The 27265-nt window shown below is 59.1% G+C and overlaps 4 protein-coding genes across 6 annotated transcripts; 1 reads left to right on the top strand and 3 right to left on the bottom strand.

The window, feature by feature from the left end:
* Window positions 1-82: 82 nt before the first annotated feature.
* PTPRCAP (protein tyrosine phosphatase receptor type C associated protein) lies at window positions 83-2189 on the bottom strand. The gene is made up of 2 exons (XM_003122461.4): window positions 2123-2189; window positions 83-941 (listed from the first exon to the last, which is right to left on the bottom strand). Exons 1-2 carry the CDS (start codon window positions 2123-2125, stop codon window positions 318-320), a joined length of 627 nt encoding a protein of 208 aa, XP_003122509.1. The 5' UTR covers window positions 2126-2189; the 3' UTR covers window positions 83-317.
* Window positions 2190-2749: 560 nt separating this feature from the next.
* Window positions 2750-7996, bottom strand: CORO1B (coronin 1B). Of its 2 annotated transcripts, none has more exons than XR_014836764.1 (11): window positions 7944-7996; window positions 6947-7146; window positions 6410-6532; window positions 6190-6319; window positions 5902-6083; window positions 5694-5813; window positions 4993-5097; window positions 4764-4909; window positions 4279-4509; window positions 3372-4188; window positions 2750-3224 (listed from the first exon to the last, which is right to left on the bottom strand). XR_014836764.1 is itself a non-coding variant. In XM_021082756.2 (11 exons), the coding sequence occupies exons 2-11, from the start codon at window positions 7142-7144 to the stop codon at window positions 3099-3101; spliced, it is 1470 nt and encodes a 489-aa protein (XP_020938415.1). In that variant the 5' UTR covers window positions 7145-7146; window positions 7944-7996; the 3' UTR covers window positions 2750-3098. The 2 variants fall into 2 exon arrangements, 1 of the variants encoding a protein (XP_020938415.1); XM_021082756.2 differs by having other exon boundaries at window positions 3372-3653; window positions 4452-4509.
* On the top strand, window positions 7408-15462 carry LOC146405037 (uncharacterized). Its single transcript, XM_085010594.1, has 4 exons — window positions 7408-7738; window positions 10970-11102; window positions 12380-12408; window positions 12500-15462. The coding sequence occupies exons 1-4, from the start codon at window positions 7535-7537 to the stop codon at window positions 12533-12535; spliced, it is 402 nt and encodes a 133-aa protein (XP_084866720.1). The 5' UTR covers window positions 7408-7534; the 3' UTR covers window positions 12536-15462.
* GPR152 (G protein-coupled receptor 152) lies at window positions 12100-27250 on the bottom strand. Of its 2 annotated transcripts, none has more exons than XM_085010569.1 (4): window positions 26505-27250; window positions 21134-21264; window positions 19480-20096; window positions 12100-14416 (listed from the first exon to the last, which is right to left on the bottom strand). In XM_085010569.1, exons 3-4 carry the CDS (start codon window positions 19595-19597, stop codon window positions 12813-12815), a joined length of 1722 nt encoding a protein of 573 aa, XP_084866695.1. In that variant the 5' UTR covers window positions 19598-20096; window positions 21134-21264; window positions 26505-27250; the 3' UTR covers window positions 12100-12812. The 2 variants fall into 2 exon arrangements, with proteins under 2 accessions (XP_084866695.1, XP_020938412.2); XM_021082753.2 differs by having other exon boundaries at window positions 19480-19719.
* Window positions 27251-27265: the final 15 nt, after the last annotated feature.

The following is a 27265-nucleotide window of genomic DNA, read 5'->3' as shown; positions in this document are numbered from 1 at the left end:
TCTGGAGCGGGGCTGGGTGGGGTCGTGTCAGGAGGCGCACCTGTCACGACTCGTCCCGAGAGGTCACGACAGGACCACAGACCCCAGGGCTGGAGGGGTTTTATTTCAGACGGATGCCAGTGCCCCTGGGGACGGATGGCCTTCCTGGGCGGGGGGCAGGGATACACACACTTGGGCACAGAACTAGTGGGGGGAGTGGCAGTCTGAGGCTCTCCAAGCAGGGGTGTGGGAGATGATGAGTCCGGGGTAGGCTGTCCAGCCGTGGCAGCTTGGGAAGCGGAGGCACAGTGGCCGGGCTGTGGCACCAGGGCCGGCTCCTACAGGGCGGTGACGTGGAGGCCCTGGCCCCCAGCCGCCCGCGTGCTGTCGTCCCAGGCCGCGCTGCCAGCAAAGGCGTGTAGGTCGCTCAGCAGGGCCTCGGCACTGCCGCCTGAGCCCCCCGCCAGCCTCTGGGAGCCCAGGCCCAGGCCCCCTTCGGTGTCGTCGTCGTCGTCGTGTGCTTCCTCGGCCAGCTCTGGGGCCTGCCGTGCGCTGGGCCCCTCTCCGCATGGCTGCCCCTCTTCCTGGGATGCGGGTTCCACCCGGCCACCACCCAGGTCGTAGTCATCCTCCATGTCCTGCTCATCCTGCCGCTCTAGGTCCTCGTCGGGCGACCCCAGCTCCACCCGGGTGCGCAGCCAGCGGCCTGGTGGGCTGGCCCAGAGCAGGCGGCGCGTGCGGCCCCACAGCTGGGCACCCAGGCGCGCTGGGTGGTAGTAGCCCCCGGAGTCCTGGCTGAGGCGGCGCCAGGCCAGTGCCAGGCCAGTGGCCAGCAGTAGGAGCAGCAGCAGCAGCAGGATGACCGTGACCAAGCTGGAGCCCTCGCTGTCCTTGGTGCCACCTGAGCCCAGGACCCCCGGCAGGGCCAGCAGTGTCCAGAGCCCGAGGGCGCAGGGCAGGTCCTGTGGGGAGACGGGTCATCGCCTGTGCTCTGTCGCCTCTTAGGTGAGGCAGGGACAGTCAGGCAGAAAAGCCCAAGTCCTTACTCAGTAAGGGAGACTGGCCGCGGATGCCTCCTCCCCCCTCTCACCCCCGCCCCCCCGCCCACTGTGCCCCTGAGGCCTGCCTGGGGCCTGTGCATTGGCTGGTCCTTCTGTCCGGAATGTTCCATCCCCAGGAGCCACAAGGCTCACCTGCTTATCCCGGCTCAAAGCACCTCAGTTGGGCCTAATCTGACCTGGGTTCCTCGCCTGCAGCCCAGCCTGGCGCTCCCTTTCTACTTTCCTGCCCCCTCCCCAACACCGGAGGCGGCTGTTTGTTAGGCTTACTGTCCTGTGTCCCCATCAGGAAGGCAGAGATCTATTTGGCTCAAGCACCTATACAATTCCTAGCGCGGAGCAGGTGCCAATAAATGCTGGTTGACTGTGTTAAGACTCTGCCCCCCGGGAGGGGTGATGGAGGGGAGGGAAGGTGCCTGCAAGGAGGCAGGTGTTGGGGCCAGTTGCCGAGGTGAGGCCCCGGATGGAGGGACCAACCCCGAAGCAATGCTCTACCCGCCGCCAGCCAGGTCCCAGGCTGGGGGTCGACCCCCTTTCCTCCCAGCCAAGGGGCTTCCCCAGCTGCAGCATTTCCGTTCAACTCTCTGTCCCTGGGGGCCTCAGGCTTGCAGGGCCAGGGGCCAGGGGAGGCGGGTGCAGCTGCCAGAGGAAGCCTGCGGTCGGAACAAGGCAGGTGGGGGGTGCGAGGGGGGAGGGGTGCTGAGGCGCAAGCAAGCCCTCCCCCCCCCACCAGCAGGCTGTCAGCCCGGGCTCCACGGAAGCAAGCAGGCCCTGTGCCTGGTCCCAAGTCCTGAGCAGAGCAGGTGAGAGTCTATCTGGGGTCCTGAAGGGGAGTCAGGCACAGAATGGGGTGCTGGGGCCGCCCCTGCCCCGAGGCCCAACGAGGCCTGGGTCTGAGGCAAGGCAAGAGGAAGGCCTAGCTTCTGCCCTGCACTCATCCTGAGTCTCTCGCCTCTGCCTCTGACCGGCTGTTCTTGCCCCTGGGCCCGTGGCGGGGGATCCTTCCTCTCTCCCGGGGCCCAGATACTCCAGCCCTGACCACCTGTAGCTCCCGCCCCGGGGACCCAGCAGGTTCCAAGGCTCACCATTGGTCCGCTGGCCTCTCAGTGCTGGGCGCCCACCTCCAGCTCCGGCTGTGTCGAGTGAGAAATGAGCTCTCGGCTGCTGCCAGGGGTTATTCAGTGCTTCCGCTTCCTGCTCAAGGCACCCCACTCAGCCCTCCCGCCACCCCCCTGGTGGGGCCCTTGGGCCTCTGGGGACCACCCTGCTTCACACCAGATCCCCACTGGCCTCTCGCCAGCAAGGCTGTGGCTATGGGGCCTGTGACAGGCCTCCAAGAGGGGAAACTGGGCACCCGGCTCAAAGCAAGACAGGGCGCCAGAGGCATCCACGGGCCTCCTGCCTCAGTTTCCCTACCTGGCAGAAGTCGGGAAAGCCATGTCTCTGGGGGATGCTCATAGCCCCCAGACCTTTCTCCTGGCTATGGGAGCCTCATCTGTCCCCAGGTGTCCAGACTTTCCTTTCCAGCCCCACCCTTGTAGCAAAAGGGCAAACCTATTTTGTTCTGTCTAGTTTTTTCTTTTGGCCATGCCCGCAGCATGTGGAAGTTCCTGAGCCAGGGATCGAACCTGCACCACAGCAGGGACCTGAACCACTGCAGTGATAATGCCAGATCCTTAACCTGCTGCACCACAAGAGAACTCCAAACCTGGTTTTTAGAAAGAGAATTTTATTTGGAATGAAAATACAGAGCTCACCCCTCCTGCTCCCTAAGCAGAAGGAGCAGGGGTGCTGGGTGGGGGGGGAGATGGTCCCTTCGGGGAGACGTTCTCCTTGGTGCAAAAATCCTCCACAGTGACAATGACAAAAGCCAGGCGGTGGCTTCAGCCTGGGCCCACAGGCTGGGTCAGGGTGTGGACTGGCCCCTGAGCCTGCCCCAGAAACCCTCAGCAGGGGGCAGGGGGTAGCCAGCCGGAGTCAGGGTGACCTGCCAGCAGAGGCTGAGTGAGGAAGGGGGAGGAGGAGGTGGGGGGGGCAGTGGCGGCCACTGGGCCCGGGGTCCTAGGCGTCTCCGTTCTCCATGCGGCCCAGCTGCTCCTCCAGGCGGCCGATGCGCTCCCCCTGCTCCTTGACCAGCGCTCTCAGGGCCCGCAGCTCCTGCATCACCTCCTCCAGCTTCCTAGCCTCCTACGGGGGGACGTGGGGAGAGCCTGAGGGGGTAGGCTCAGACCCCCCCTCCCCAAATCCATCAGGCAGGGGCCCGAGGCCCAGAGACGGGCCGGAATGGTTCGGGCACGCGCAGTACACCCGAGCAGCGCGCGGCAAGGCACGTACCCCGGCTCCGGAGAGGCCGCCGCCGCTGGGGGCAGCGATGTTGGTGGAAGCGGCAGACGTGGAGGCACCGGGGCGGGTGGAGCCAGGGGCCGAGGCCGGCCGGCTGTCCGACAGCACGTTGCGCCGGTTGACCTTCAGGTCCCGCTGTTTGCTGGGCACGTAGGCTTCCCGCAGGGAGATAAGGATGGGGTTGGCGTCCCGCCCGCTCACCCACTCCTCGGCCTCCAGGGCTGCCTCAGGCCCGGCCGTGTCGGGGTACAGATCATCCTGGAAGAGGTCCGACTGCGCAGGGGTGGGGGAGGTCTAGGTTAGCTGGGGGCCCGGCAGCAGGGGCCTCTCGGCTGGACCCTCCAGGGGCCGCCGCCTCATCACTCCCCTGGCCCCCAGGCTTGCACCCGCTCAACGCACCTCCCAAAGGCCTGGCTCCCAGTGACCTTTCCAGAGCTCGAATCTCAACTTTCACTTCCTTTTTGGACACCACCAACAGCTCCCCCCGAAGACTCCCCCCAACCTTCCCAAGCAGGGGCCAGTGATGTGGCTTTGTGGGATTCTGTGCCTTGGGACTGTGAGCTCCTGGGGATGGGCCCTGTCAGCTGGTTCATAGCTCTGCTCCCTGGATATGCCTGGCATGCTAACCTGCATGCTAACCTGCCTGCTGGCTAGAGAACTGACACACGTTCAAGGCTGGGGATCTGAGTCCCGTGAGGTGGCCGCATCCCCACCTCACCGGAGCGTCCACTGCAGCCAGACTCCCCGATCCCTCTCTCTGTTCCCACCTCTGTGCCTTCGCCTGGACGATGACCCCTCTCTGGAGGCCCTGCTCCGGCCATGCCCCTGCCTGGCCTCCTACAAGGAGACCTCCAAGGCTGCCCAGCCTCTGTCTCCGGGGGCACGTCCGGAGCAAGGCCTCAGCTCATCCTGGGTCTCAGGCCTGCAGTCCCCTGGCCGGCATCTCTCAGACCCGCTGACCACACCCACACTTGGCCATATCCTAGTCACCGGCCTCACTCTGGTCACCCCTGGGTGGTCTGTCTGCCAGAGAAGGGAGAGCGGGTGGGCAGGGGAACCAAGTGGCCTCACCTTTCTTGGCACAGTCATGACAATGGGCTCACACTTGCGCTCATGCAGTTTGTAGAACCTGGGGAAGGGCAGGAGGGAGCACCCATGGATGGAACCTGCCCCCTACCCGCTCTCCCGGCTGCCTCTACTTCCAGTCCTGACCCCGGCCCCTCCCATGCACTGACCGCTGACCCCCGGGGCCCCTGTGGGCCAGTTCCTGTTCCTGAGTGCCTATGGTCTGACCTTTCACTCCGGGTGCTGACAGGCAGGCTCCTGGCCCCCTCCCGGCCGTCCCGTTCCCCTGCAGTCAGCAGCCCCGGCAGCCCCTCTTACCGGGCAATCTCGCACTTGCTGACCTCCAGGCCCCTCTTGGGCATGCTACCCATGCCCCTCTGAGGCTCTTTGCTGGTGAATGTGTTCAGGAAGTGGATGTAGGGGGACTCGTCTGTGATCTCAAAGTACCGGATGCTGGAGTCACCCTGCAGGTGGGAAGGGGTGTGGGGGGTTAGCGCCCGGGCCTGCCTCCCTGCCCCCCGGCCCCCACCAGTCCTGCCAGCCCCACCTTGCCGCAGACGTAGACCACGTTGGTGTCAGGGTCGTAGAAGGGCAACAGAGCCCCGTTGCTAGAGTCCAACTCCTGCAGGGCCATGGGCTCCCCGAAGTTCTCCTGACAGTGGGGTGGGGGGCAGTCAGGCTATGCTGGAACCCACCTGCCCCCACCCCCCCAAGCCCCCGTCGGGACTGGCCCCAGCCAGCCTCACAAGCAGGCTGACACTGCCCCGAGCACATTCACCCTTTGCTCGTGGCTCCCCTCCACCCCTCCTGGTCCCACTTCTCCCTGCTGCTCCAGGCCACCAGGCAAGTGCTGAGGAAGTCCCCACCACTCGGGAGCCAGCGGTGCCAGGCATCACCAGCCCCTGTGTCAGAGGGCCCCCTGGGGGTCACTATACAGAAGGATCAGGCTGTGGGACCGAGTGCTTCAGAGGAAGGTCTGGAAGGCTTCCTGGAGGAGGGGCCCTCTGCACTGGGCCTCGAAGGCAGCCGAGGGGAAACAGACAAGCAGAGGAGGGAAGGGCCCCTGGGTTGGTAAGAACATTGTGGGCAGACACGGGGCTCGGTAGAGCAGGGGGCAGGGAAAGGAGAGGCTGGCAGGCTTCGGGTCCTGGGGGGAAACGACAGGCCTCTCCAGGGTGACCCCTGCCCTCCTCGCCCAGGGCGGAACGCATCTCAGGCCGGCCCCCTCCGGCCGGCACAGCCACTCACTGGGTCCCAGAGCGCCAGCTGCCGCTCGCTCATGCGGCTGAAGCCTGTGGTGAACACCTTGCCGTCCGCCAGGAAGATGGCTCGCATGGGCCGGGCCCCCTCGTGAGCCTTCTCCCGCTCCTGCGGGGAAGACGGAGCAGTCGGTGCTGCGCCCCAGTTGAGCCCCTGCGCCTGTCCACGGCCATCCTCACCCTCCGGGGCCACGTACCGCCACCAGGGTCCCCCGGCGGGGGTCAATGATGCGCACGCTCTTGTCCTTGCACGCGGAGCAGAAGAGGCTGCCGTTGCGGTTCCAGCTGATGTTGTAGATGAGGTCGGGGTGCAGGCTGTCCAGGCGGTACAGCTCCTCCGCGGTGCCCACGTTCCAGATGAGCACCACGTTGTCGCAGCCTGCCGGGCGGGGGGCCGTCAGCCCACCAGGCCCGCTTTGACCACCCTCCCGGGACCAGACCCGGCATGGGCCTCAGCCGGGCGGGGCGGGGGCCGCGGGGCAGACCTGCGCTGAGCAGCACGTTGCGGGCCGTCGGGTGCCACGTGATGATGCCCACGCGCTTGGTGTGACCCTCCAGCACCACCACGGGCTCTGTCAGCGGGGAGGTCAGCCCGTGCTCTGGGATCTGCCACACCTGCGGGGGACGGAGGTCAGCTGACGCCCCCGCCCGGCCCAGCCGCCAGGAGCCTGGAGCCGCACCCACGACCCCAGCCCTGAGCCTCACCATGACCGTGCAGTCCTCCGAGCCGCTGGCGATGACTTCGTCATTGTGGGGACACCAGTCGATGTCCAGGACGGGTCCCGTGTGTCCACACACTGTCGGGTAGGCCTTGTCAATGCGGCCCGTCTGAGGGCATGAAGGGGGCAGTCAAGGGGGGCCTGAGACCCCGCTGATTCGGTCCCTCCCAAAGCCTGAGTCCGTCCCTCCGTTGAAGGGGGAATGATGCGGTTGGCCTGGCCCACGGGGGGCCCAGATGTGACTCTCACCCTGCCTCATCCTGACCCACCTCTTCCTCACAGCCATCAGCAGGTGCGCAGGAGAAGTTTGTTGCCTCTGACCCTGACTCTGGGGCAATAAAACACTTTCTCCACCTGAGCTAACACCTCCCGGGTAGTAAATCTGGATTGTGACAACACCTGCCCAGCAGCGCGGGGATGGGCAAATTATGGGTTGCGAAGCGAGCCGATGGGCCTGGCCGATGGGGCCTGGCCGATGGGACCCGGCTGCCTCCAGTCTTTCCCCAGCTCTGCTGGGGCCCACCTTGCTTAGGGGGAGCACCAGGAAGGCGCCCCCGCCGCTGGCCTCCACAATCACTGCCAGGAACTTGGGGTTGACGGCGCAGAAGGTGCTGTCCCAGGTGACGCGGGACACGCGAATGTCCTCGTAGCACTGGTCGTTCTTGACAGGCTGCCCGAACACATGTCGGAATTTGCTCTGCCGAACCACTTTGCGGAACATGACTGCAGGGCAGAGAAGCACCAGTCAGCCCCTGCCCACCCAACAGCCCCCAGCCCTCCCAGGGCTGCACAGGGCAGCGGGGAGGATGCACCAGGGGGCGGGGTCATCGCAGATCGCCTGGCTCTCACTTTCCCCAGTTATACAGGAGGGTCAGCGCGTGGCCCTGGCTGCCTCACCCCAAACGGGGATCTGAAGGCAGAAATGCACTGACCTCAGGCCGGCACTGCTGAGTCCTGAGGGGCTTTGCAGGACCCTATCCGGGGCCCCTCCCGGCTCTGGTATGCGTGTGGGGGAGGTGGGAGGTGCCCAAGCCATGCAAGCTTAGCTCCTCAGTGGGTCCTAGTCGTTTCCCAGCGGGCTCTTTGCAGCCCAGGAATTGGAAGCAGGGTGATGGGGAGGACAGAGGAGCCAGGAATGGTCTCCGCTGTGGGGCCGCGCGAGGCCCCAGTTCTGGGTCCCACGGAATGTGCAGTGCCTGCAGGAATGTGCAGGGAGCCCCAGGCCGGCGCAGGGGGCCTGGCAGGTCTCGTCGGGAGTCGGAACGCAGGTTCCGGCCACAGAGCATCCCAGAGCGCCCTCGGAGCGGGGTCCAAGGTGAGCCAGGGGCGCAACTTCAGGGGATCCCGGCCCAGCAGGGGAGAGGCTGAACGGCCAAGGGGAGTTGGGTCTGAGGGTGGGGCGCCGCGGAGCGGAAGGGTTCCTTGGACTCGCGACCCCCACTCCAGCCCCCTGGGGCGCTGCCCCCGAAGTCCCGCCCAACCCTCCGCCTGTGTCCCCAGCCCCGGCCCGTCGCGCTCACCGGGGACGCCCGGGGGCTGCAGCACCGTCCTCGGGTGGCTCCGGATCCCAGTCTCTGGGAAGCAGGAAGCGGGAATCAGGAAATGACAGAGGAGCTGGGGGGCGGGGGGGGGCGGGAGGCGGGGCGGGGGCTCACGGGGGCGGGGCCGAGGTCACGCGCGGAGGGGCGGGGCGGGAGGCCTCGAATTAGAGCCTGGCAGCGCGGAGCGCAGCGCCAGGAGTGCGGAGCTGGCGGGGGGTGTGGTCCGGAGGGCACGGGGCGGGCCTTGGGCGGGGCCTAGAATAGCCCCGCCCCGCAAGCCCCCGGGACTTTCTGGGGCAAAGGAGCTGGAACCGGGATGGAGATGGGACTGGAGTCTTGCAGACTGGGCTGCAGACCTGGCTGCAGACCTGGGCCCCTCCCCGGGGCTGCTCCTCTAGTTGGCGTCCTGCCTGGAGTCGCCGGGGGCTGGTGAAACCTCGCCCTCCTGATCGCCCCCCTCAGGGCACATTTTCCTGTCCCTCAATCAATCCCGGCTCCAAAATACAGTTCTCTGCTCTGACGGTGGATATATTCATTGCCCCTTCTTAAGGTAGAGAGTTCATGCTCTTGGTACATTGTAAATTAAATATCGGTGTTTTAAGGGGCGAGGGGAAGACATGGCCGTCCCGTTCTTCCTGATGCTCACCCTCGGGTCCTGCCTGTCCTCCTTATTAAAAAGAAACAGACCTCCAGATCCCCCGCACCCTCCTTTCCTCACCATCTCCCACAAAGGCCTGGAGGTTCGTCCACGGATGTCTCCCTCCTCCTAGCCAGCTCCTGAGACCGGAGTCCAGACTGGCCTCCCAGATCCCAGCCCGTCCCACGCTGGGAGCCTTAAATGTGCCTGGGAGGCAGAGTCTGCCCCTCCACAGGCTTCATCTGTTTGATTCCAAAGTCCTTGCTTTTCTCGCTGCTCCATAAGCCCTAGGACAGGCCAATGCTTCCAGCCCCAGTCGGGAATGTGGGTGGCTTGGAAGAGGGAAGGCAGCTTCCCATCGTGTCCTCCAGGCAACAGCCCAGGGTCTGTCTAAAGCCCACACCAGATTCCCCCTGGACCTCCCTTTGTCCTCCATCACCACTCGATGTAAGACCCACAGCCATGCCCCCTGCCCGTCGCCCTTCTCCCGGCATGAGGCTCAGGGTCACCGACCCTCCTACCCCTGAAAAACACCACCTGCCCTCCCAGCCCAGGGCCTCCGCGCACCCCGTTCCCTCCATCTGGAAACTCTACCCCCAGATCTTGAAAAGTCCCATCCCTCAGGCCCTCCAGGTCTCTGCCCAAATGTCACCTCCTCTGAGACCCTCCCAGGATACTCTCTTCACGCAGCACTCCCTGGCTCTGACTTGTTTCTCCTGTGTTATTGATTCTTTTTTTTTTTTTTCTTTTTGGGGCTGCATCTGTGGCATACAGGGGTTCCCAGGCTAGGGGTCCAATCGGAGCTACAGTAGCCAGCCCACGCCACAGCCACAGCAACGCAGGACCTGAGCCACGTCTGAGACCTACACCACAGCTCATGGCAACGCTGGATCCTCAATCCACTGAGCGAGGCCAGGGTTCGAACCCGTATCCTCATGGATCCTAATCGGGTTCGTTAACCACTGAGCCATGAAGGGAACTCCCTCTCCTGTGTCTTTCATGATCACCAGCCTATGTGACCTTGTATAGTTAATTGTGCATTTGCTTTTTGTCTGCCTTGCCCCACTCGGATGTCAGCACATTGAGGACTGAACTTGGCCTTGTTTCCCACCGTAACGCCAGTACCTGGAACACAACCGAACCCACGTTTTGCGCTCAGTTAATGTACATTGAATGAATGAACGAACAGCCCTGAATGTGGAATTGAAATATGTTCATATTCACAGCTCTCAGGGTCAATGTCTGGTCCCTTTGAAGGGGAGGGGAGGAATGATGTTCCAGAAGGCAATAGGCGCCTAGCCCCATGGAGTGTGCTAGGGTAAAGTGCAGGGATGTGGAATGTGGAGGGAAAACCCTCCCTCCCTCCCTCTGGCCCTGGCTGTGCATGTTTCCTCCAGCACAAAACCCTCCTCTGTGGGTCAGCAGGAGAACTCCTCTTTATCTCACAAAACCCTTCATGGCACTGCTCTTTCTCCCGGATAGCAAGTACCCATTAGGAGTGGGGTTCTGGGACCTCGGAGGGGGAGCTGGCCCACTCTCCAAGAGGTGGGGCTTGGAGTAGGCCCCAGAGTTGAAGACAGGTGGCTGGCACGGAGGTTTTAGTGCCTGATCTGCCTGCCATGTGAAAAGGCTTTGAGACCCCTGTCTGGGAAAAGGAAGAGGAACATTCTGCCTGGGGGACAGAAGTCCAGACCCTGCCCTCAGGAAGGGTGCATTCAGTGCGGTGGGGAGTGTGGAAGCGTTTGGAAAGTGGAAGAGGAGGCTGTGGGAGGTGAGGGCAATGCCTGGTGGGCAGGATGCTGCCACGTGGGCTCCGGTGGGGCAGTGCTGGTCCCAGACCAAGAGTGAGGCCTGGGGGTGTCTAGGGGTACAATCAAATTCATGGCTAACAATTATTGAGCGTTTACACTGTGCCAGACAAGGATCCAAGTGTTTTCATAGGGATTAAGCACTCCTAGAAAACAGAACCGTTGTTAAGATCCCATTTCACAGATGAGGAAACTGAGTCCCAAAGAGGCCAAGAGCCAGCAGGTGAGTGGTAGAGAGCCAGGATGCAAACAACCTCTAGGGGCCACTCCCCAATCCCCCCTCAAAATGGAAGGCTGGCTGGAAAAGCACCAACAAGCCCAACAAGTGCTCATTACATATTGGCTGGGTAAATGAATTTAGCAAATCTGTGTCTGTCCAGAGATCACTCTCCCACTGGCCTCAGTGCCCATGGTTCTAGGAAGTGCTACGATTATTCTGCTGGTCTCACACCCCCCAGCAGCAGCGCCAGCATGCTTCTGTCCCCGTCCCCGTCCCCGGGGGAAGTTAAAGATCACAACAGCCAAACGTGTAAGGGGAACATTCTGACCCTGTTTCACAGAGGAGAAAACTGAGGCGAAGAGCAACCTCGGAACCAGAACCCGGATCTGATTGCACCACTTCGGTCTGGCTGGACAGCCTGCTGCCTTTGAAAAATGCAAGCCCCCCACCCCGGGAAGGGCAGCATGTAAAAGGTCCTTGTCATTTATACCTACTGGTAAGGGCATCTCTCAGCTTCTAAAGGTCACGAGGCTGAGCTAAGGAGAATGGGCGGGGGGAGGGGGGGAGGGGAAGAGTTTGTGATTTGGGGACTCTGGGGGTTGAGAGAAAGCTGGAAGGGGCGAGGACCAGCAGCGGGTGATGTGTGGGAAACGGAAGTGGGTGAAGGGGTTCTGAAAATAGAACTTCGGCACTTCCTAGTTTTTCTAGCAATGTCTGCAGCTTGAGAGGGGAGAAGTCGGCTCTGCCCCCCGAGGCACGGTGTGACCTCAAAGGGGCCTGTGGTGTCTCTGGAGCCACTGCTCCCTACAGTTCTCTGCTTGGGCATCTTCCAGTCTCTGCACCTGGGCTGAGAGTGTGCAAGGGGCTCAGGTAGAGCAGGATCAGGGCACTCTGTACCTCCAGCCCCCATCACAGGGTTGGGGTGGGTAGGCGGGCGAACACTAGTTGAACTCTTAAATGTAGCAGACCTTGAAGTCCCTTGAAACTGCCCAAAGCACAGCGGTGGCCCCCTGCTCTCTTAGGCCACCTGGGTGTCTGCAGCCCAGCACTGGTCAAGGGCACCAGTTGATCTGCCCCAAAGCTCACTGGATCCCAGATGCTCAGGCCAGGTGGCACCTGCTCACATCCATCCATCCCCAGCCCCTGCAGAGACATCCCTGGGTGTCACAAAGGAAGAGCCTCTGTTCACCCAGCCCCTCCTGTGTGCCAGTTCCTGCCTGGCATCTCACTCACTTTCTTTCTTTTTTGTCTTTTTAGGGCTGTACTGTGGCACATGGAAGTTCCCAGGCTAGGGGTCAAATTGGAGCCGTAGCTGCCAGCCTATGCCACAGCCACTGTAACACCAGATCCAACCACATCTGCAGCTTACACTGCAGCTCATGGTGATGCCGGATTCTTAACCCACTGGGCCAGGGATCGAACCCGAGCCCTCATGGATACTAGCTGGGTTCTTAACCCGCTGAGCCGCAATGGGAACTCTCCACACTTTCTCATTTAATCCTCATGCCAGAAGAAACAGGGGCTCAGAGGGTGAGTCAGCTTGTCCAGAATCACCCAGACCCAGATTTGAACCTGGGCTTGCCAGCTCCTGCCTCTGCACCCACCACCGTACTGAGGGAAGTCTTGCCCCGGCCTCACTGCCTGTTGGGAGTCGGGGGCTGATGCAGAGGGCTTGGCCACATCAGGCCAGCTGATGGGCTCTTAAGGCCCCAGGCTCCTGATGGCTCCTGAATGCATCCCTTCTCTGCAGGGACTTGCTCCTTTGGCTTCTCGTGCCAGGTTAGTGGATGGGACAGGAAGGGAGGCGGGCGGGGCAAGATCCAGGGGAGGTCAGATCAGTCCTGGGGAAGTCGCTGTCTTTCTCCTGCAGGACCGAGGCTCGGGGGAAACCATCGGTGGGGTCTGAGGACACTGGAGGGCAGAGCACGGCAGGTCATCAGCAGTGACAGCTCAGGGGGCTGTTCGGCTGCCGTGTGCGGGCCAGTACGGAGAGCTTGCAGGGACCCAGGCGAGAGTGCAACACTCACAACAAACTGTCCACAACTTTTGGCTGCTTCAAGGTCACGTCCCCCAAGTCCAGCTGCCAGGCCCCGGGGACTCGGGGCCTTCCTCCACTGTCTCTGTCCTCTCTGGCGGGCGGCTTCCTCTGCCTCCCCCGCTCTTCCCTGGGCTTCCCTGGACCTTCACGTGGGGCCTGCACCCGGCGGCTCCTCTTCGGGGGCCTGGCTGGGTCTTTCTCCCTCAGAGGGAGCCGGTGTGGCCAGGCCTACAGGGGCCTCTGGGGTGGAATCCACGGATGGGGCAGAGGAGGCTTCGTCACAGGGGCTGGGGGCTGAGCTGGCAGTGGGTCCAGGGGGCTGGGCCTCGGGGCTTGCCTGCGGCTGGGCCCTGGGGTTCAGCTGAGATGAGGCCACCGAGTCTGACTGAGGCTGGGCCGTGGGGTCCACTGGGGGCCGGGCCGTGGGGTCCACCTGGGGCTGCATCACAGGGTTCCCTGGTGGCTGGGCTGCGGGGTCCACCTGGGGCTGGGCCCCGGGGTTTGCTGGTGGCTGGGTCTCAGCCACTGGCCCTGGCAGAGTCTGATCCCCAGAGTCCACTTGGGTCTGCAGCTCGGCTGGCGCGAAGCTGCCTGGCCGCTCCTCACTGAGAGCAGCGGCGAAGGAGGAGAGCACGGCTCGCAGCAGGGCCCGGAGGTCGGCGCTGGCCAGGAGGCAGAGGAAGGGACTGAGGCAGCTGTTGAGCAGGATCAGGTAGTCAGAGTAGACCAGCGCCTCCCAGAGCAGGTAGCCGGGGTAGACGTCCCACAGGAAGGCCAGGTACAGCAGCTGCGCCAGCTGGTAGGGCAGCCGCAGGACCACGTAGGCCGACAGAATGGTCTTGGCCACGCGGGCAAAGCCACGGCAGGCCGTGGGCCTGGGCTGGCGGCAGCGGCAGGTCCTGCAGGCGGCGGCCTGGGTGAGCACGTGGCAGACGAGCAAGAGGAGGAAAGGCAGGAAGCCCCCCAGAATCTCCAGCATCCTCAGCGGCAGCTCCTCGCTGTCCCAGAAATCCAGGCAGATGACCAGGTCGTACCACCAGACGGCGGCCTCGGGGAAGACCAGCCAGGGCACGCTGAAGAGCGTGGCCAGCACCCAGACCCCGGCACAGACCCAGAGGGGCAGGCGGGCTGGGCGGTGCCCAGGGTACCAGCGAGGGCACAGCGCCAGCAGGCAGCGGTCCAGGCTGAGGGCTGCCAGCAGGAAGAGGCCGGAGGAGTAGGACACACCCCACAGAAAGTAGTAGAAGCGGCAGGCGGCCGTCCCCAGCGGCCAGTGCCCTTCGTGCCGGATCTCTAGGATTTGGAAGGCGGCCGCCGCCAGGAAGAGAAAGTCCGAGAGGGCCAGGCTGAGCAGGAGCAGGGCGAGCCGCGTGCCTGCTCCCTGACGGGCCTGCGAGCCGGCCAGCCACGCCATGAGCCCGTTGGCGGGCAGCCCCAGGAGCAGCAGGGCCACCAGGAAGACCGTGTCCCAGCCACCCTGGGGGTAGTAGTCCTCGTCTTCGAGCTCTGTGCGGGGCCCACGGCCAGCGGCAGCCAGGTTGGCTTCCATTGCAGTGTCCATCTGAGGTCCCCAGGGTCCCACCGGACATGGAGTGGGCGTCTGGTGAATCAATGACGGCATGAAGCACTGAATAGGAGAGAGCGGATGCTGTGCATCTCCACGCAAGTCACTGTCCCTCTCTGGGCCATCATCGTCCCCTTTGAGGTCGTTCCCCTTTGCCAGGGGCTTGAAATAGATAACAATCCACTCTACAGGTAAAGAGAAGAAGGTTCAGAGACTTTCAATAGATTACGATCCGTTCCACAGGGAAAGAGAGGAAGGTTCCATGACTTGCCCAAGCTCAGAGGACGGAATGCGGGCACCAGGACTCACTCCTCGGCAACGAACTATTCCCAGGAAACTAACCATGCTCCTGCAGGGACCCCCACTGCGACCAGGCAGATGAAACCGGAGGCTTTCAAATACATCTCAGTAACATATGATAGCAGAACTCCACGATGGCACGAGGTTAGATTAGAAGAGGGCGGGCACCCTTAGGGCTGGGGGGCAGGGGGAACACAGTTTAAAAACCACTTGGTCAGGAGTTCCCATTGTGGCTCAGCGGTAATGAATCCGACTAGTATCTAGGAGGATGCAGGTTCGATTCCTGGCCTCGCTCAGTGGGTTAAGGATCCGGCATGGCTGTGGTTGTGGTGTAGGCCCACAGCTGCAGCTCCAATTCAACCCCTAGCCTGGGCACTTCCATATGCGGCAGATGCAGCTCTAAAAAGCAAAACAAAACCAAAAACCAACCGCTTGGTCAGAGCATCACCGCCTCCTTTTCATGTGGTATCCTGGGTTCCAGTGTTTAAGAGATGAAGAAGAGAGGGCTCAGGATCCCCTGAGCCCATAGGAATCCAGGATGGACTGGGAGTCTGGGGAAGAGGGTGGTCCATATTTGTCCCCTGGGGCCACTGAATAGCAAAGGGGGCTGGAGCTCTCACTGAGGGGCAATGGGGTCAGCGGCATCTTGGAAGCGCTGGGACTCAGGGTCGAGCCCCAGCCAACAAGGGGGGTTAAGGATCTGGCGTTGCCACAGCTGCAGCTTAGGGTGTGACTCTGGCTTGGATCTGATCACTGGCCTGGGAACTCCATATGCTGCGGGGCAGTCAAAATTGAAAAAGAAAGAAAGGGAAAGACGGAGCGGAAGGAAGGAAGGAAGGAAGAAGGAAGGAAGAAAGAAGGAAGGAAGGAAGGAAAGAAAAAGAAAGAAAAAAGAAAGAAAGAAAGAAAGAAAGAAAGAGAAAGGAAGAAAGGAAGAAAGGAAGGAAGGAAGGAAGGAAGAAAAAGAAAGAAAGAAAGAAAGAAAGAAAGAAAGAAAGAAAGAAAGAAAGAAAGAAAGAGAGTTCCTGTCGTGGCTCAGTGGTTAACGAATCCGACTAGGAACCATGAGGTTGTGGGTTCGATCCCTGGTCTTGCTCAGTGGGTTAAGGATCTGGCGTTGCCGTGAGCTGTGGTGTAGGTCGCAGATGAGGCTCAGATCCTGAATTGCTGTGGCTCTGGCGTAGGCTGGCAGCTACAACTCCGATTCGACCCCTAGCCTGGGAACCTCCACATGCCGTGGGTGTGGCCCTAGAGAAGGCAAAGAGACAAAAAAAAAAAAAAAAAAAGAAAGAAAAAAAAGAAAAAAGAAAAGAAAGGAAGAGGAAGAAAGGAAGGAAGAAAATGGGGCAGAGGGCCCGGCAGTGTGATGAGGATAAGGGTGGCTGGGTCCCCAGGGGCCTGCTGCCCCTGACCCTACTTTCCTTAGTTGGGGGGAGGGAGTCTCCCTCCGAGGGTGGAGAAACCAGATGCCCTGGAAAGGCCAGATCCTGCCCAAGGCCCACGGCTCCAGCCACTTGACCTTTAACCCAGAGGTCTCCACAGCCCCAGGGCCCTCACTCGGGCAGACCCCACTCTGCAGGCTCCAGCCCCTACTGGATCAGAGCCCTGGGCTCCCCTGGGTCCCGACAGGGAGGCCTGGCTTACCTGTGAGGTGCAGCTGCCGGCTGGAAGGAGCAGGGCCAGCCTGTCCGCCCAGGGGTCCAGCTACCTGCCCAGGCCCGCACAGCACCGGGGCCTGCAGCACGGTGCCCGGCGGCACTCAGGCGGCGGCATGAAACCCAAGCTGAAGGGACATCAATCATTCATGGGGCAGCTCTCCGGGAAACCCTAACCCCGGCCCACGGGGCCAAGGGACCAGCCAGGCACCCCCATCCCCGGCCGGGTCAGGTGGCTAGAACCCCTCATCCTGGGCCCCTTCAGCTCAGGACAGGCTCTGGGTCCCCCCAGGGTCCACCTCCTCTGATGTCACCCCCATGACATGCAGTCATCCGTGATTTAAGGCCGCTAGGATAGGGCCTCTCTACCGCAACTTCACACATCCTCTGCTCGAGCCAGGACGGCACTCGTGTGGGCGCCAGTGAGAACTCGTCCTCTTCTCCCCGCCTCCCAGGCTTTTTTTTTTTTTTTTTTTCCCTTTTTAGGGCATATGAGAATTCCCAGGCTAGGGGTTGAATCAGAGCTGCAGCCACAGCTCACAGCAAGGCAGGATCCGTAACCCACTGAGCGAGGCCAGGGATCGAACCATATCCTCATGGATATCAGCTGGATTCGTAACCCACTGAGCCACAACAGGAACCCACCTCCAGCCTTTGCCCACAGTCCTCTTCTGCCCGAGACACTGTCCTCGCCCTGCCTTAGCTAAGTCCTGCCCACATCATGCAAGTGGGCAGAGTCTTGACTTTTCAGCAGGATTGCCCCCATTTTATAGATGAAGCAACTGAGGCTTAGAGGGGAATTTGCTGGGGCTCCCAGCTCCTAAGTGGCAGAGCTGGAGTCCAAAACTCACGGCAGCCACCTGTGTTGCTGAGGCCAGTTCCCTTGACGCATCAGGCTCTGTCCTGGTCGCCCCCAGGCAGAGGGCTGGGATTAGGGCCTGGGCTGCCTGCCTCACTTACCCTAATCCCCTCAGGGCCCGATCCCTGGCCCGCAGTGTTCAGGGTGGCAGTGCATAAGCAGCTTTATGGGTTCCGAGAGGCAGGGCTGCTCCCTGGTGCTGCATCTTTGAGCCCTGTCACCCCTTTCCACATGGCCACAGAGCAGCGGGGGGAGCAGCATGGGGCCCCCCAGCAGCCCCCTGGGGGGGTCGAAGCTTCTGGTAGAGGTGCTGAGGGGCTTCCCTTGACCAGGAGGAGGAGCAGCAAGAAGAAGGGGCTCCGAGGGTCCCGGAAGGACTCCGGCAGCTCTGGGGAACAGCCCCCGCCACAGGGCCCTGAGGCCCCGGAGAGCAGCAAGAACCCATCTAGGACCAGAGAAGGGCAGGAGGGACCAGGCCCTGTGGCCCCTGCACTGGCCTCTCGTCGCCAGTCCCACCGGCACCGTCCTGCCTCCCAGCACGATGCTGCTCAGAGGACGTACGGGCCCCTGCTGAACCGCATCTTCGGGAAGGTCAGGTGGGCCCAGGGCAGCGCTGGGGACCTGGGTGTGGGGTAGGGACACGGGTGGGCTTAGCACTCAAGCCTCCAGAGGCTTCTGCTCCAGACTCAGGAGCCTGGGCAGTGGGGGCAGGGTTTCTGAGTCCGGGGAAGGGCAGGTCTTGGGCAGGTCCTGGGCGGTGGGCAGAGATAGACCTCAAGCCCAGGGATCTGTGGGAGCTTGGGGCTCCAGGAGCAGGAAGGAGGTCATCTCTCCTGGGGCCCCCGAGACTTCAGCCGCCTTCTCCTGCCCTTGTGGGATGGACCCTGCCCAGGCCAGCTCGGGCTGGGGCTGGAGGAGGAAGGATGGCCAGAGCCCTGGCTGGCCCCAGGGACAAGCTGGACTATGCCTCTGCAGGACCGAGAGCTGGGCCCCGAGGAGCTGGACGGTAAGTAGCCCCTGCTGACAGCAGCGGGTGGGAGGTGTCCCAGAGCCTGGCTGCCTGCGCCTGACATGCCTGCCCTGCAGAGCTTCGGGCCGCCTTCGAGGAGTTTGACACGGACCACGACGGCCACATCGGCTACCGGGAGCTGGGCGAGTGCATGCGCACGCTGGGCTACATGCCCACGGAGATGGAGCTCATCGAGGTCTCCCAGCACGTCAAGATGCGAAGTCAGTGTTTGACCCCCCACCTGTGGGGGTGGGGGGGACAGGAGCCACCCGCTTTGCAGGCCCAGCCCTCTCCCAGCCCCGCGGTTCAGGGGAATAGGCACAGGCGTAGGGAGGTGCTCCCAGGCGTGCACTGGGAGTCCGGCAGGGGTGATGGTGGAGCAAGAGAGATGGCAGTTTCCAGGGCAGTTTGACACTGGCCCTGGCACACGTGGGTGGGTGGGGACAAGAAAGGCACCGAGTGATCCGAGAGAGGCTCTGGGGCTCAGGCTGAGGACCTCCTTCTGGGACTAAGAGACAGCGGTCTGTGCTGGTAGCAGCCTGCTTTGTCTCTGTCTCTCTCTCTCTGACCCTCCCGAGCCTCTGGCAGAGTCTCCTGAGGTTTGGTGAGACCTGGAGTGACAGAACCCTGGCCGTTTCCTGCAATTACAGGTCTCGTGGGCCGCGCTTGTGTGATTCTCATTAGCTGATTTGTCAGATACCAGATTGCGTAGGTTTTCTTCTTCTTTTTTTGTCTTTTTTGCCATTTCTTGGGCCGCTCCCACGGCATATGGAGGTTCCCAGGCCAGGGGTCGAATCGGAGCTGTAGCCGCCAGCCTACGCCAGAGCCACAGCGACGTGGGATCTGAGCCGCGTCCGCAACCTACACCACAGCTCACGGCAACGCCAGATCCTTAACCCACTGAGAAAGGTCAGGGATCGAACCCGCAACCTCATGGTTCCTAGTTGGATTCGTTAACCACTGGGCCTCAACAGGAACTCCCAGTTTTCTTCTTTACAGTTTCCCAAATGGGAGGTGCTGAGCCGTAGATGTGAATATTTAGTGTCATGCTTCTTTCTTTCCCCCAAGCTGTTAATTGATCACTGGTGTTTTTTTAACTGGTGGCAACTTATAATCCAGGAACTACCTGGGTATGCCTCCACGGGGTACTTACTGCCACCTGTGGGACTGTGGCACTTCGTAGCCCTGAACTGCAACCCCAACAGCACTCTGACCTCAGATGAGGAGAGGCGTTCAGTAAGTCACCTGAGGCCACACCATGAGTGTGACGGAGCCAGGCTTTGAACTCGGGGCTGTCTGGTTCCACGGCCAGGACGTGAGCACTTTGCCCGCCCACAGAGCTCGCGGCTGCAGCCTCCCATCCCTCTGGTGGTGGCCAGGGAGGGGCTGGCCCTCGAGCTTCCTGCCTTGGGCCCCAGCACTCACCGCCTGTGCCCGGGTCCGCAGTGGGTGGCCGCGTGGACTTCGAGGAGTTTGTGGAGATGATGGGCCCGAAGCTGAGGGAGGAGACCGCACACATGCTGGGTGTGCGGGAGCTGCGCATCGCCTTCCGAGAGGTGTGGAGCGTCCAGATTGGGGGGAGGGGTGGCTTTGGGGTGGCATCCTTACTGGCCCAGGCCCAGGCCGGGGGAGGCTGGGACCCTCAGTCTCTGGAAGCTTCGAGCCCTGCAGTTGGTGGGAGTAGGGCCAGAGAAGGGTGGAAGAGGGTTTGGCTCACTCTCAGCTCGGGGATCCACCCAGAGAGACTTCCTGGGGCGGGGGCTCCCCCTTCAGCCTGGGAGGAGGAGGAGGAGGAGGAGGGCTTGGATGGATGAAGTTGGAGCATCTATGCACAGGATGTGGCAAGGCGGAGGTGGGTTCTGGCAGAGGCCGCTTTGGGTAGGAGAGGCTGAGCCTGCTGGCATCCCAGTTTGACAGGGACAGGGATGGACGAATCACCGTGGCAGAACTGCGACAGGCAGCACCCGCTCTGCTGGGGGAGCCACTGGCGGGCTCTGAGCTGGACGAGATGCTCCGAGAAGTGGATCTCAATGGGGACGGCACTGTAGATTTTGACGGTGAGTTTCCTATTCTGCCAGCCACCCCACCCCATTCCTCTGGCTCCCAGGCTGAGCCCAGTGCCTCGGGGGCGGCAGGGGGGGGGGTGTCCCTGACCTGGACCTGCCCAAGCCCCGCCCCTTCTCTCCCGCAGAGTTTGTGATGATGCTTTGCACTCACTGAGGCCCCCTCCGGCCCCAGACTCCAACAAGCATCATGCCGCACACCCTCGGCCCCGAGGTCCCAGGATGAAAGAGACCCAGCAGCCCCAGGCTTCTTCTGCTCCTGCAACATCTGGCTGGAGAGTTGGCCCCGGACGTCACCTACCCGCCCTCGTCCTCACCTCCCTCCTGCTCAAGCTGCCTGGAGGAAACCAGCCCTTAAGCTCCCATCATTCCCTGTGTGAGCAAGATTTGGGGTCTCTCCAACCCTTGGGAGGTAGGGTGCTCCCTGGCACTGCGGGCATTCGAAGACGGGGCAGTGTAGTGGGGGATTCTGGTAACACGCTGAATTGAGAGGGTGGCTGGATGCCTCTCACTACTTATATGTAGAATTTTTTTTTTAAGCTGAACTTGAAAGAAAAGGATGACCTCAGGGACCAAAGACAAAGAGAGAACAGAAAGCTGGGTGGTCGAGGGAGCAGATGCCGCGGGGGCTGCAGAGAGGTTTGGGAGCCTGGGCTCTGACACCCAGGAGGGGACAAAAGACATGACGTCACCCAGTATATTTTAGGGTCTCAACGGGCTACCCTGTTCTTGAAAAGGGGAACAGGAGTTCCCGTTGTGGCTGGGGGGTTAAGAACCTGAATAGTATCCATGAGGACGTGGGTTTGATCCTTAGCCCTGCTCAGTGGGTTAAGGATCCGGCATTGCCCTAAGCTGTGGTGTAGTCGCACGCAGGCATGGCTTGGATCTGGCGTTGCTGTGGCTGTGGCGTAGGCCGGCAGCTGTAGCTCCGATTTGACCCCTAGGCTGGGAACCTCTATATGCTGCAGGTGTGGCCCTAAAAGAAAAAAAAAAGGAAAAAGGGGACCAAAACATACCTGCACCCATTAGCCTGAGAAAGTGGCGAGAGGAGACATTTCGGATCTTGAGAGGAAAACATTACCCCAGTGAATCCGAAACTCAGGCCTCACCTCAAGCAGGAGTGTGGTTTATATCCGTGTGTGAAAAGCTGAAGAAACAGGAGAAAACTGCTGAGAAGGGTGCTCTGTCAACCCAGGGCACGTGGGACTTAAAAAAAAACCCAAACAACCCTGTTACTTCTGTCTTTTCTTTTTCTTTTTTTTTTTTTTTGGTCTTTTTAGGGCCGCACCCACGCATATGGAAGTTTCCAGGCTAGGGGTCCAATCAGAGCTACAGCTGCCAGCCTGCACCACAGCCACAGCAATGCTGGATCCTTAATCTACTGAGCGAGGCCAGAGATTGAACGTGTGTCCTTGTGGCTGCCAGTCAGGTTCATCTCTGCTGAGCCACAAGAGGAGCTCCAACCCTGTTACTTCTGAAAATGAACTCACGACAAAAAATTACAAATCAGGGGAGTTCCCATCGTGGTGCAGTGGTTAACGAATCCGACTAGGAACCATGAGGTTGCGGGTTCGGTCCCTGCCCTTGCTCAGTGGGTTAAGGATCTGGCGTTGCCGTGAGCTGTGGTGTAGGTCGCAGACGCGGCTTGGATCCCGAGTTGCTGTGGTTGTGGCGTAGGCTGGCGGCTACAGCTCCGATTAGACCCCTAGCCTGGGAGCCTCCATATGCCGCGGGTGTGGACCTGGAAAAGACAAAAAAAAGAGAAGGAAATCAGTATTAGTAACAGGATAGACTGAACACAGAATAGAAAAATTTTAAAAAGTAACCCAGGAGTTCCCATCATGGCTCAGTGGTTAACGAACCCAACTAGTTATCCATGAGGATGCAGGTTTGATCCCTGGCCTCGCTCAGTGAGTTAAGGATCCGGCGTTGCCATGAGCTGTGGTGTTTGTTGCAGACACGGCTGGGATCCTGCCTTGCTGTGACCCTGGTGTAAGGCCAGCGGCGACAGCTCCGATTGGACCTCTAGCCTAAGAAACGCCATATGCCGCGGGTGTGGCCCTCAAAAGACAAAAAAGAAAAAAGTAGAACTTCTAGAAATACGGCTGTGGTCATTAGAATGGGAAAAATCACGGGATAATTTAAACAGCAGATCGATACCATTTAAGAAAAGATGAACGAACTGGAAGCTCTATCTGAGAAATCAGCCATAAGGCAGCCCTGAGGGCTGAAAGAGGGAAAATATTAAAAAGTAGTTAAAAGTCATTAGGAGGAGTTCCCTGAAGGCTCCGTGGGTTAAGGACCTGGTGTAGTCACTGCTATGGTGCGGGGTTGATCCCTGGCTGGGGAGCTTCTGCATGCCATGGGTGTGGCCAAAAAAAAGGGGAAAAAACGTCATTTAGGACTCTCAGAAGAGGGAAGTGTGGAGAATGCGCAGGAGGAAATATTGAGATGATAGTTGAAATTTTTCCATAAAGACTTCCGCGAAGACAGGGCTCAGACTGAGCAAGCACATTGGAGCCAGAGAAGGATAAATGGAAATAAAATGTTTCTTGGGAGTTCCCATTGTGGTGAAGCGGAAGCAAATCCATGAGGCTGCAGGTTCAATCCCTGGCCTTGCTCTGTGAGCTGCAACTGTGGCACAGGCCAGTCCTTAGCCTGGGAACTTCCATATGCCAATAAAATAAAAATAAAAGTGTTTCCGGATGCATCCTAGTGAAACTGCAGAATACAAAAGGAAAATCCTGTCCATTGAAAGTTCGGATTACTTACCAAGGATTAGCACTCAGACTCTCCAACGCTTTTTTCACTGGCAACAGAAGATGCCAGAAGAAAATGGAATATATTGTTTAACACGCAGAGGAAAAATAATTGCCAGCCAAGAAGCTCATACCTTAAACCAAGCTCATATTATTTAAGAGTGAAGATGAAATACAATCTTTTTTTCTACAAACAAAGCCTGAAAGGGTTTCCCTTCCATGAACTCTTGTTGAAGGGATGGCTTCAGGTAGAGGGAAATTCAAGGCCAGTATGTACTAAATAATAGGAAAGAAATCAGTAAACATATTGGTAGATCTAAAGAAACATTAGTTTTAAAAAACAACTCAGGGGATTTTAAAAACAAGGAGGGACAGGAGTTCCCGTCGGGGCGCAGTGGTTAACGAATCTGACTGGGAACCATGAGGTTGTGGGTTCGATCCCTGGCCTCTGCTCGGTGGGTTAAGGATCTGGCATTGCTGTGAGCTGTGGTGTAGGTCGAAGATGCTGCTCGGATCCCGAGTTGCTGTGGCTGTGGCTGTAGGCCGGCAGCTGTAGTCCGATTCAACCCCCAGCCTGGGAACCTCCATCTGCTGCGGTTGCGGCCCCAAATAGCAATAAAATAAAATCAAATAAATTTAAAAAATAGAAACAAGGAGGGACAAAAAAATAACAGACACAAATAAAATGGAAGAAGGGAAGGGACGTATATTTTTAAATTTTTATTTCTTGCTGTGCTCATGGCATGTGGAAATTCCTAGGCCAGGGATTGAACCCTTGCCACAACAGCAACCCCAGCCACTGCAGTGACAGCGCTGGATCCCTTCACCTGCTGTGCAACAAGAGCACTCCAGGAGAGGCTATTTCAGACATGCTGAAGCCTTTTTCTTGTTTTCCCCAGAGGAAGATAGATTAACTTGAGACTTTGTTACTCATATAAGGGTAATTATTAATATAACAGCCATAGAGACAGAATGTTCCGTCCTCAATAGAAAAATTAATAGAGGAGGAAAAGGGAAAAATTCTTGATTAAGCCAGTAGCAGGTTGGGAAAGAGGAAAAAAGCAAAGAAAAACAAAGTCTACAGAAAACATTAAAACAGAAGGTAGAAATAATCCTTTAAAAAACAAAAGTTAGGAGTTCCCGTCATGGCTCAGTGGTTAATGAACCTGAGGATGTGGGTTCAATCCCTGGCCTTGCTCAGTGGGTTAAGGATCCGGTGTTGCCATGAGCTGTGGTGTAGGCTGCAGGCACGGCTCAGATCTGGCGTTGCTGTGGCTGTGGTGTAGGCCGGCAGTTACAGCTCTGATTCGACCCCTAGCTTGGGAACTTCCATATACCAAGGGTAGAGCCCTAAAAAGACACACACCAAAAATTACAATAAATGTAAGCATATTGGAGTTCCCGTTGTGGCTCAGTGGTTAACAAATCTGACCAGGAACCATGAGGTTGTGGGTTCGATCCCTGACCTCGTTCAGTGGGGTGGGGATCCGGCGTTGCTGTGAGCTGTGCTGTAGGTCGCAGATGCGGCTGGCATAGGCTGGCGGCTACAGCTCCAATTAGACTCCTAGCCTGGGAACCTCCATATGCCACGGGTGAGGCCCTAGAAAAGACAAAAAGACCCCCCAAAAATTATATATATATATAAGCAGATTACGTTTCTTGGTTAAAAGTCAAGAGTCTCAGTCCCAGAAGAAAATGTCCATGTTAGGTTGGGGTCCCTGTGAGTGACAGAGACCCCCAAAAAGCAATGCTTTAAATTGGATGGAAGTTTATGTCCCCCAGTGGAAGAGGTTTAGGTAAAAATCCAATTGTATGGGCTTCAGGACCCAGGCTCCTTGTGCTGGCTGCCCCGCCACTCTGAGGGTGTACCCATGTTTGTTCATTTCCCAGCTGGCAGGACGGAGGCAGGGGCAAAGAAGAAAGGGAGCGGAGCTTGAACCACCTCTACCCCATTAGGCAGGGCTCCCCTAGTTCGCCAGGTTGCAAGGGATGCTGGGAAATGCAATCTTTATTTTGGGTGGCCTTGTGCCCGGCTAGAAACCAGAGGTTCTTCTACTACAAGGGCAGAGACCAGATCCCAAAAGGCAGATACCAGGCTCTTGCAGCTAAGAGCAGGATACCTAAGAGACATCTTCAAAGCGTAATGACAACTGAAAGGCCGAAAGTGACGGCTTGGAATGAATTAAGCAAAAGAGCTAATACAACTGCAGGCATATCAGAAAAAATGGGCTGTGGGGCAAAAACCATTAAGGATAAACTGAGTCGCAATTCGCCAAGGAAATCTAATGTTCCCAACCGGCTTTTTTTTTTTTTTTTTTGCTATTTCTTTGGGCCGCTCCCGCGGCATATGGAGGTTCCCAGGCTAGGGGTCGAGGGATCCGAGCTGCATCTGCAACCTACACCACATCTCACGGCAACGCCGGATTGTTAACCTACTGAGCCAGGGCAGGGACCGAACCTGCGACCTCATGGTTCCTAGTCGGATTCGTTAACCACTGCGCCACAACAGGAACTCCCGGCTTCAACTATTGATGCTTTTTCCAACGAAAAAGAAATCATATTTAGAGTTTAGGTATTCATTATGTCCTGAGGCGAGCGTTGCTGTTATCCAACTGTTGACATAAATTAACCAGCAAAAATCAAGCATGTTGGGAGTTCTTGCTGTGGCGCAATGGGATCAGCAGTGTCTCTGGAGCACTGGGACACAGGTTCGCTCCCCAGCCCAGCCCAGTGGGTCAAGGATCCAGCGTTGCCACAGCTGCCGTGCAGATTCCAACTGCGGCTCAGCTCAGATCTGATCCCGGGCCTGGAACTCCATATGCTTCCGGGAGGCCACCAAAGAAACAACAACAACATCAAGCACATTGGTTACATTAAAACTTTAAATCTTGGGATTGATTCGGTGTTCCGTCAACGTGTTCATATAGACCAAGGGAAGGCAAACGTTTTCTGTGAAGGGCCAGAGAGTCAAGATTTTAGGCTTTGGGCACCATAAGGTTTCTGTTGCTCTGCTGTTGTAGTTTCGATGGCTGAGTAGCCAGAGTCAGCTTATAAGTGGGGCTGCATTGGAAATTTAATAAATACTAATTAAATTCGATTGACACTGAACTCTGAATTTCATAAACTTTTTGTTTGTTTGTTTGTTTGTTTTTGTCTTTTTGCTTTTTCTAGGGCCGCTCCCACTGCATATGGAGGTTCCCAGGCTAGGGGTCGAATCGGAGCCATAGCCGCCGGCCTCCGCCAGAGCCACAGCAACTCGGGATCCCAGCTGCATCTGCAACCCACACCACAGCTCAAGGCAACGCCAGATCCCCAACCCCCTGGGCAAGGCCAGGGATCGAACCCACAACCCCATGGTTCCTAGTCGGATTAGTTAACCACTGAGCCATGACGGGAACTCCAGGCATTACTAAATTGTGAAAGCCATTCTTAGCTGGGACTCTATCGGGCCTGTGGAGTAGAGCTGGCTGACTCCGATATAATCTTTTTTTCCCCCCGCACCCAAAGCCTCCTCAGCCCACACCCGTTCGGCCAGCCCCTCAGTCGGTCAGCTGGGGGCCGGGCCAGCTAGCTGATCCTCAGCTCCCTCGGAGGCATGGACGCCCAGGGTTACGTTCCTAACTCTTGCCTTTGGTGGAGCCATCTTGCTGGGTCTCGGCTTCCTCTGAGGAGTACCGGACGTAACCTGGGCTGAGTGCTTCACACGGGACCTGATGCCTTCTAAGAGTCTGATAAATGGCAGCTATTATGATCTCAGATTTCAGGGTTCTCAAAGATTCTGTTTCCTGCTCATTGAGATCCTGAGATGCTCGAACATTCCCAGATTCTGAGACGGTCTGTTTCCAGTGTTCTGAGAGTCTTTGATCACTGAGGTTTTCTGTCATATGGGTCCTGCTTCCTGTGTCCTTTGCCCCCTACTTCTCCCACTTTCTGGGGCTGGGAAGTAGGGCAGCCGGTGGAGGAGGCTGGGCTGCTGCCTCCTGGTGGCCCATATTTGGAACTGGCTGTGCCAGCCCAGGGCCCCAGAGCCAGGCTGGAACCAGGATACCAGCCTCCAGGCCGCAGGCCTGCGTCATCTGGTGCCCCTGGCCAGGGCCACCAGGACAGGCACCAATGCTACCTCTCCAAATGCAGGTATAGGTGGGACCGACTCCACTGAGGACTGAGCAAGTCAGAGGCTGGCCGGGCCTCCTCCAGGCTTGCAGGGCAGCTCTGCCCCTATTGTACTGTGACCTTGGGCAAGTCTTGGAGCATCAGGACTATCCTGTGTACCATGGGGAGAGGGACAGTCCTGGATCCCTTCACCCCCAGGGTCAGTCCTTTTCTCAGTCTTTCCAGGACCGGGCTGTGGCCAGGCTGGTGAGTTGGTCAGGGCTAGTGGGAAGTAAA

This window comes from Sus scrofa, chromosome 2, assembly GCF_054392235.1.
Source record: "Sus scrofa isolate SSC_HxYL_T2T_F1_AM1 chromosome 2, Sscrofa_HxYL_maternal_Yorkshire_Landrace_v2.0, whole genome shotgun sequence".
NCBI classification, from domain to species: domain Eukaryota; kingdom Metazoa; phylum Chordata; class Mammalia; order Artiodactyla; family Suidae; genus Sus; species Sus scrofa.
Note: the sequence above shows the minus strand (reverse complement) of the source record. Positions and strands in the feature narration are given on the sequence as shown.

Excerpts from the sequence above, each read along its gene's own strand:
- CORO1B (XM_021082756.2), bottom strand. The coding sequence starts at position 7,144 with ATGTTCCGCAAAGTGGTTCGGCAGAGCAAATTCCGACATGTGTTCGGG. Across the intron at positions 6,084-6,189 it reads CAACGTGCTGCTCAGCGCAG|GCTGCGACAACGTGGTGCTC; the intron begins GTCTGCCCCGCG and ends CCCGCCCGGCAG. Across the intron at positions 3,654-4,451 it reads TCATGACTGTGCCAAGAAAG|TCGGACCTCTTCCAGGATGA; the intron begins GTGAGGCCACTT and ends ACCCCTGCGCAG.
- LOC146405037 (XM_085010594.1), top strand. The coding sequence starts at position 7,535 with ATGGGGAGGACAGAGGAGCCAGGAATGGTCTCCGCTGTGGGGCCGCGC. Across the intron at positions 7,739-10,969 it reads CCCTCGGAGCGGGGTCCAAG|AGGAGAAAACTGAGGCGAAG; the intron begins GTGAGCCAGGGG and ends CCTGTTTCACAG. Across the intron at positions 12,409-12,499 it reads CCTTTGGCTTCTCGTGCCAG|GACCGAGGCTCGGGGGAAAC; the intron begins GTTAGTGGATGG and ends TTTCTCCTGCAG.
- GPR152 (XM_085010569.1), bottom strand. The coding sequence starts at position 19,597 with ATGCGCAGCTCCCGCACACCCAGCATGTGTGCGGTCTCCTCCCTCAGC. Across the intron at positions 14,417-19,479 it reads TGCGGACCCGGGCACAGGCG|AGTGGATTGTTATCTATTTC; the intron begins GTGAGTGCTGGG and ends CTTTACCTGTAG.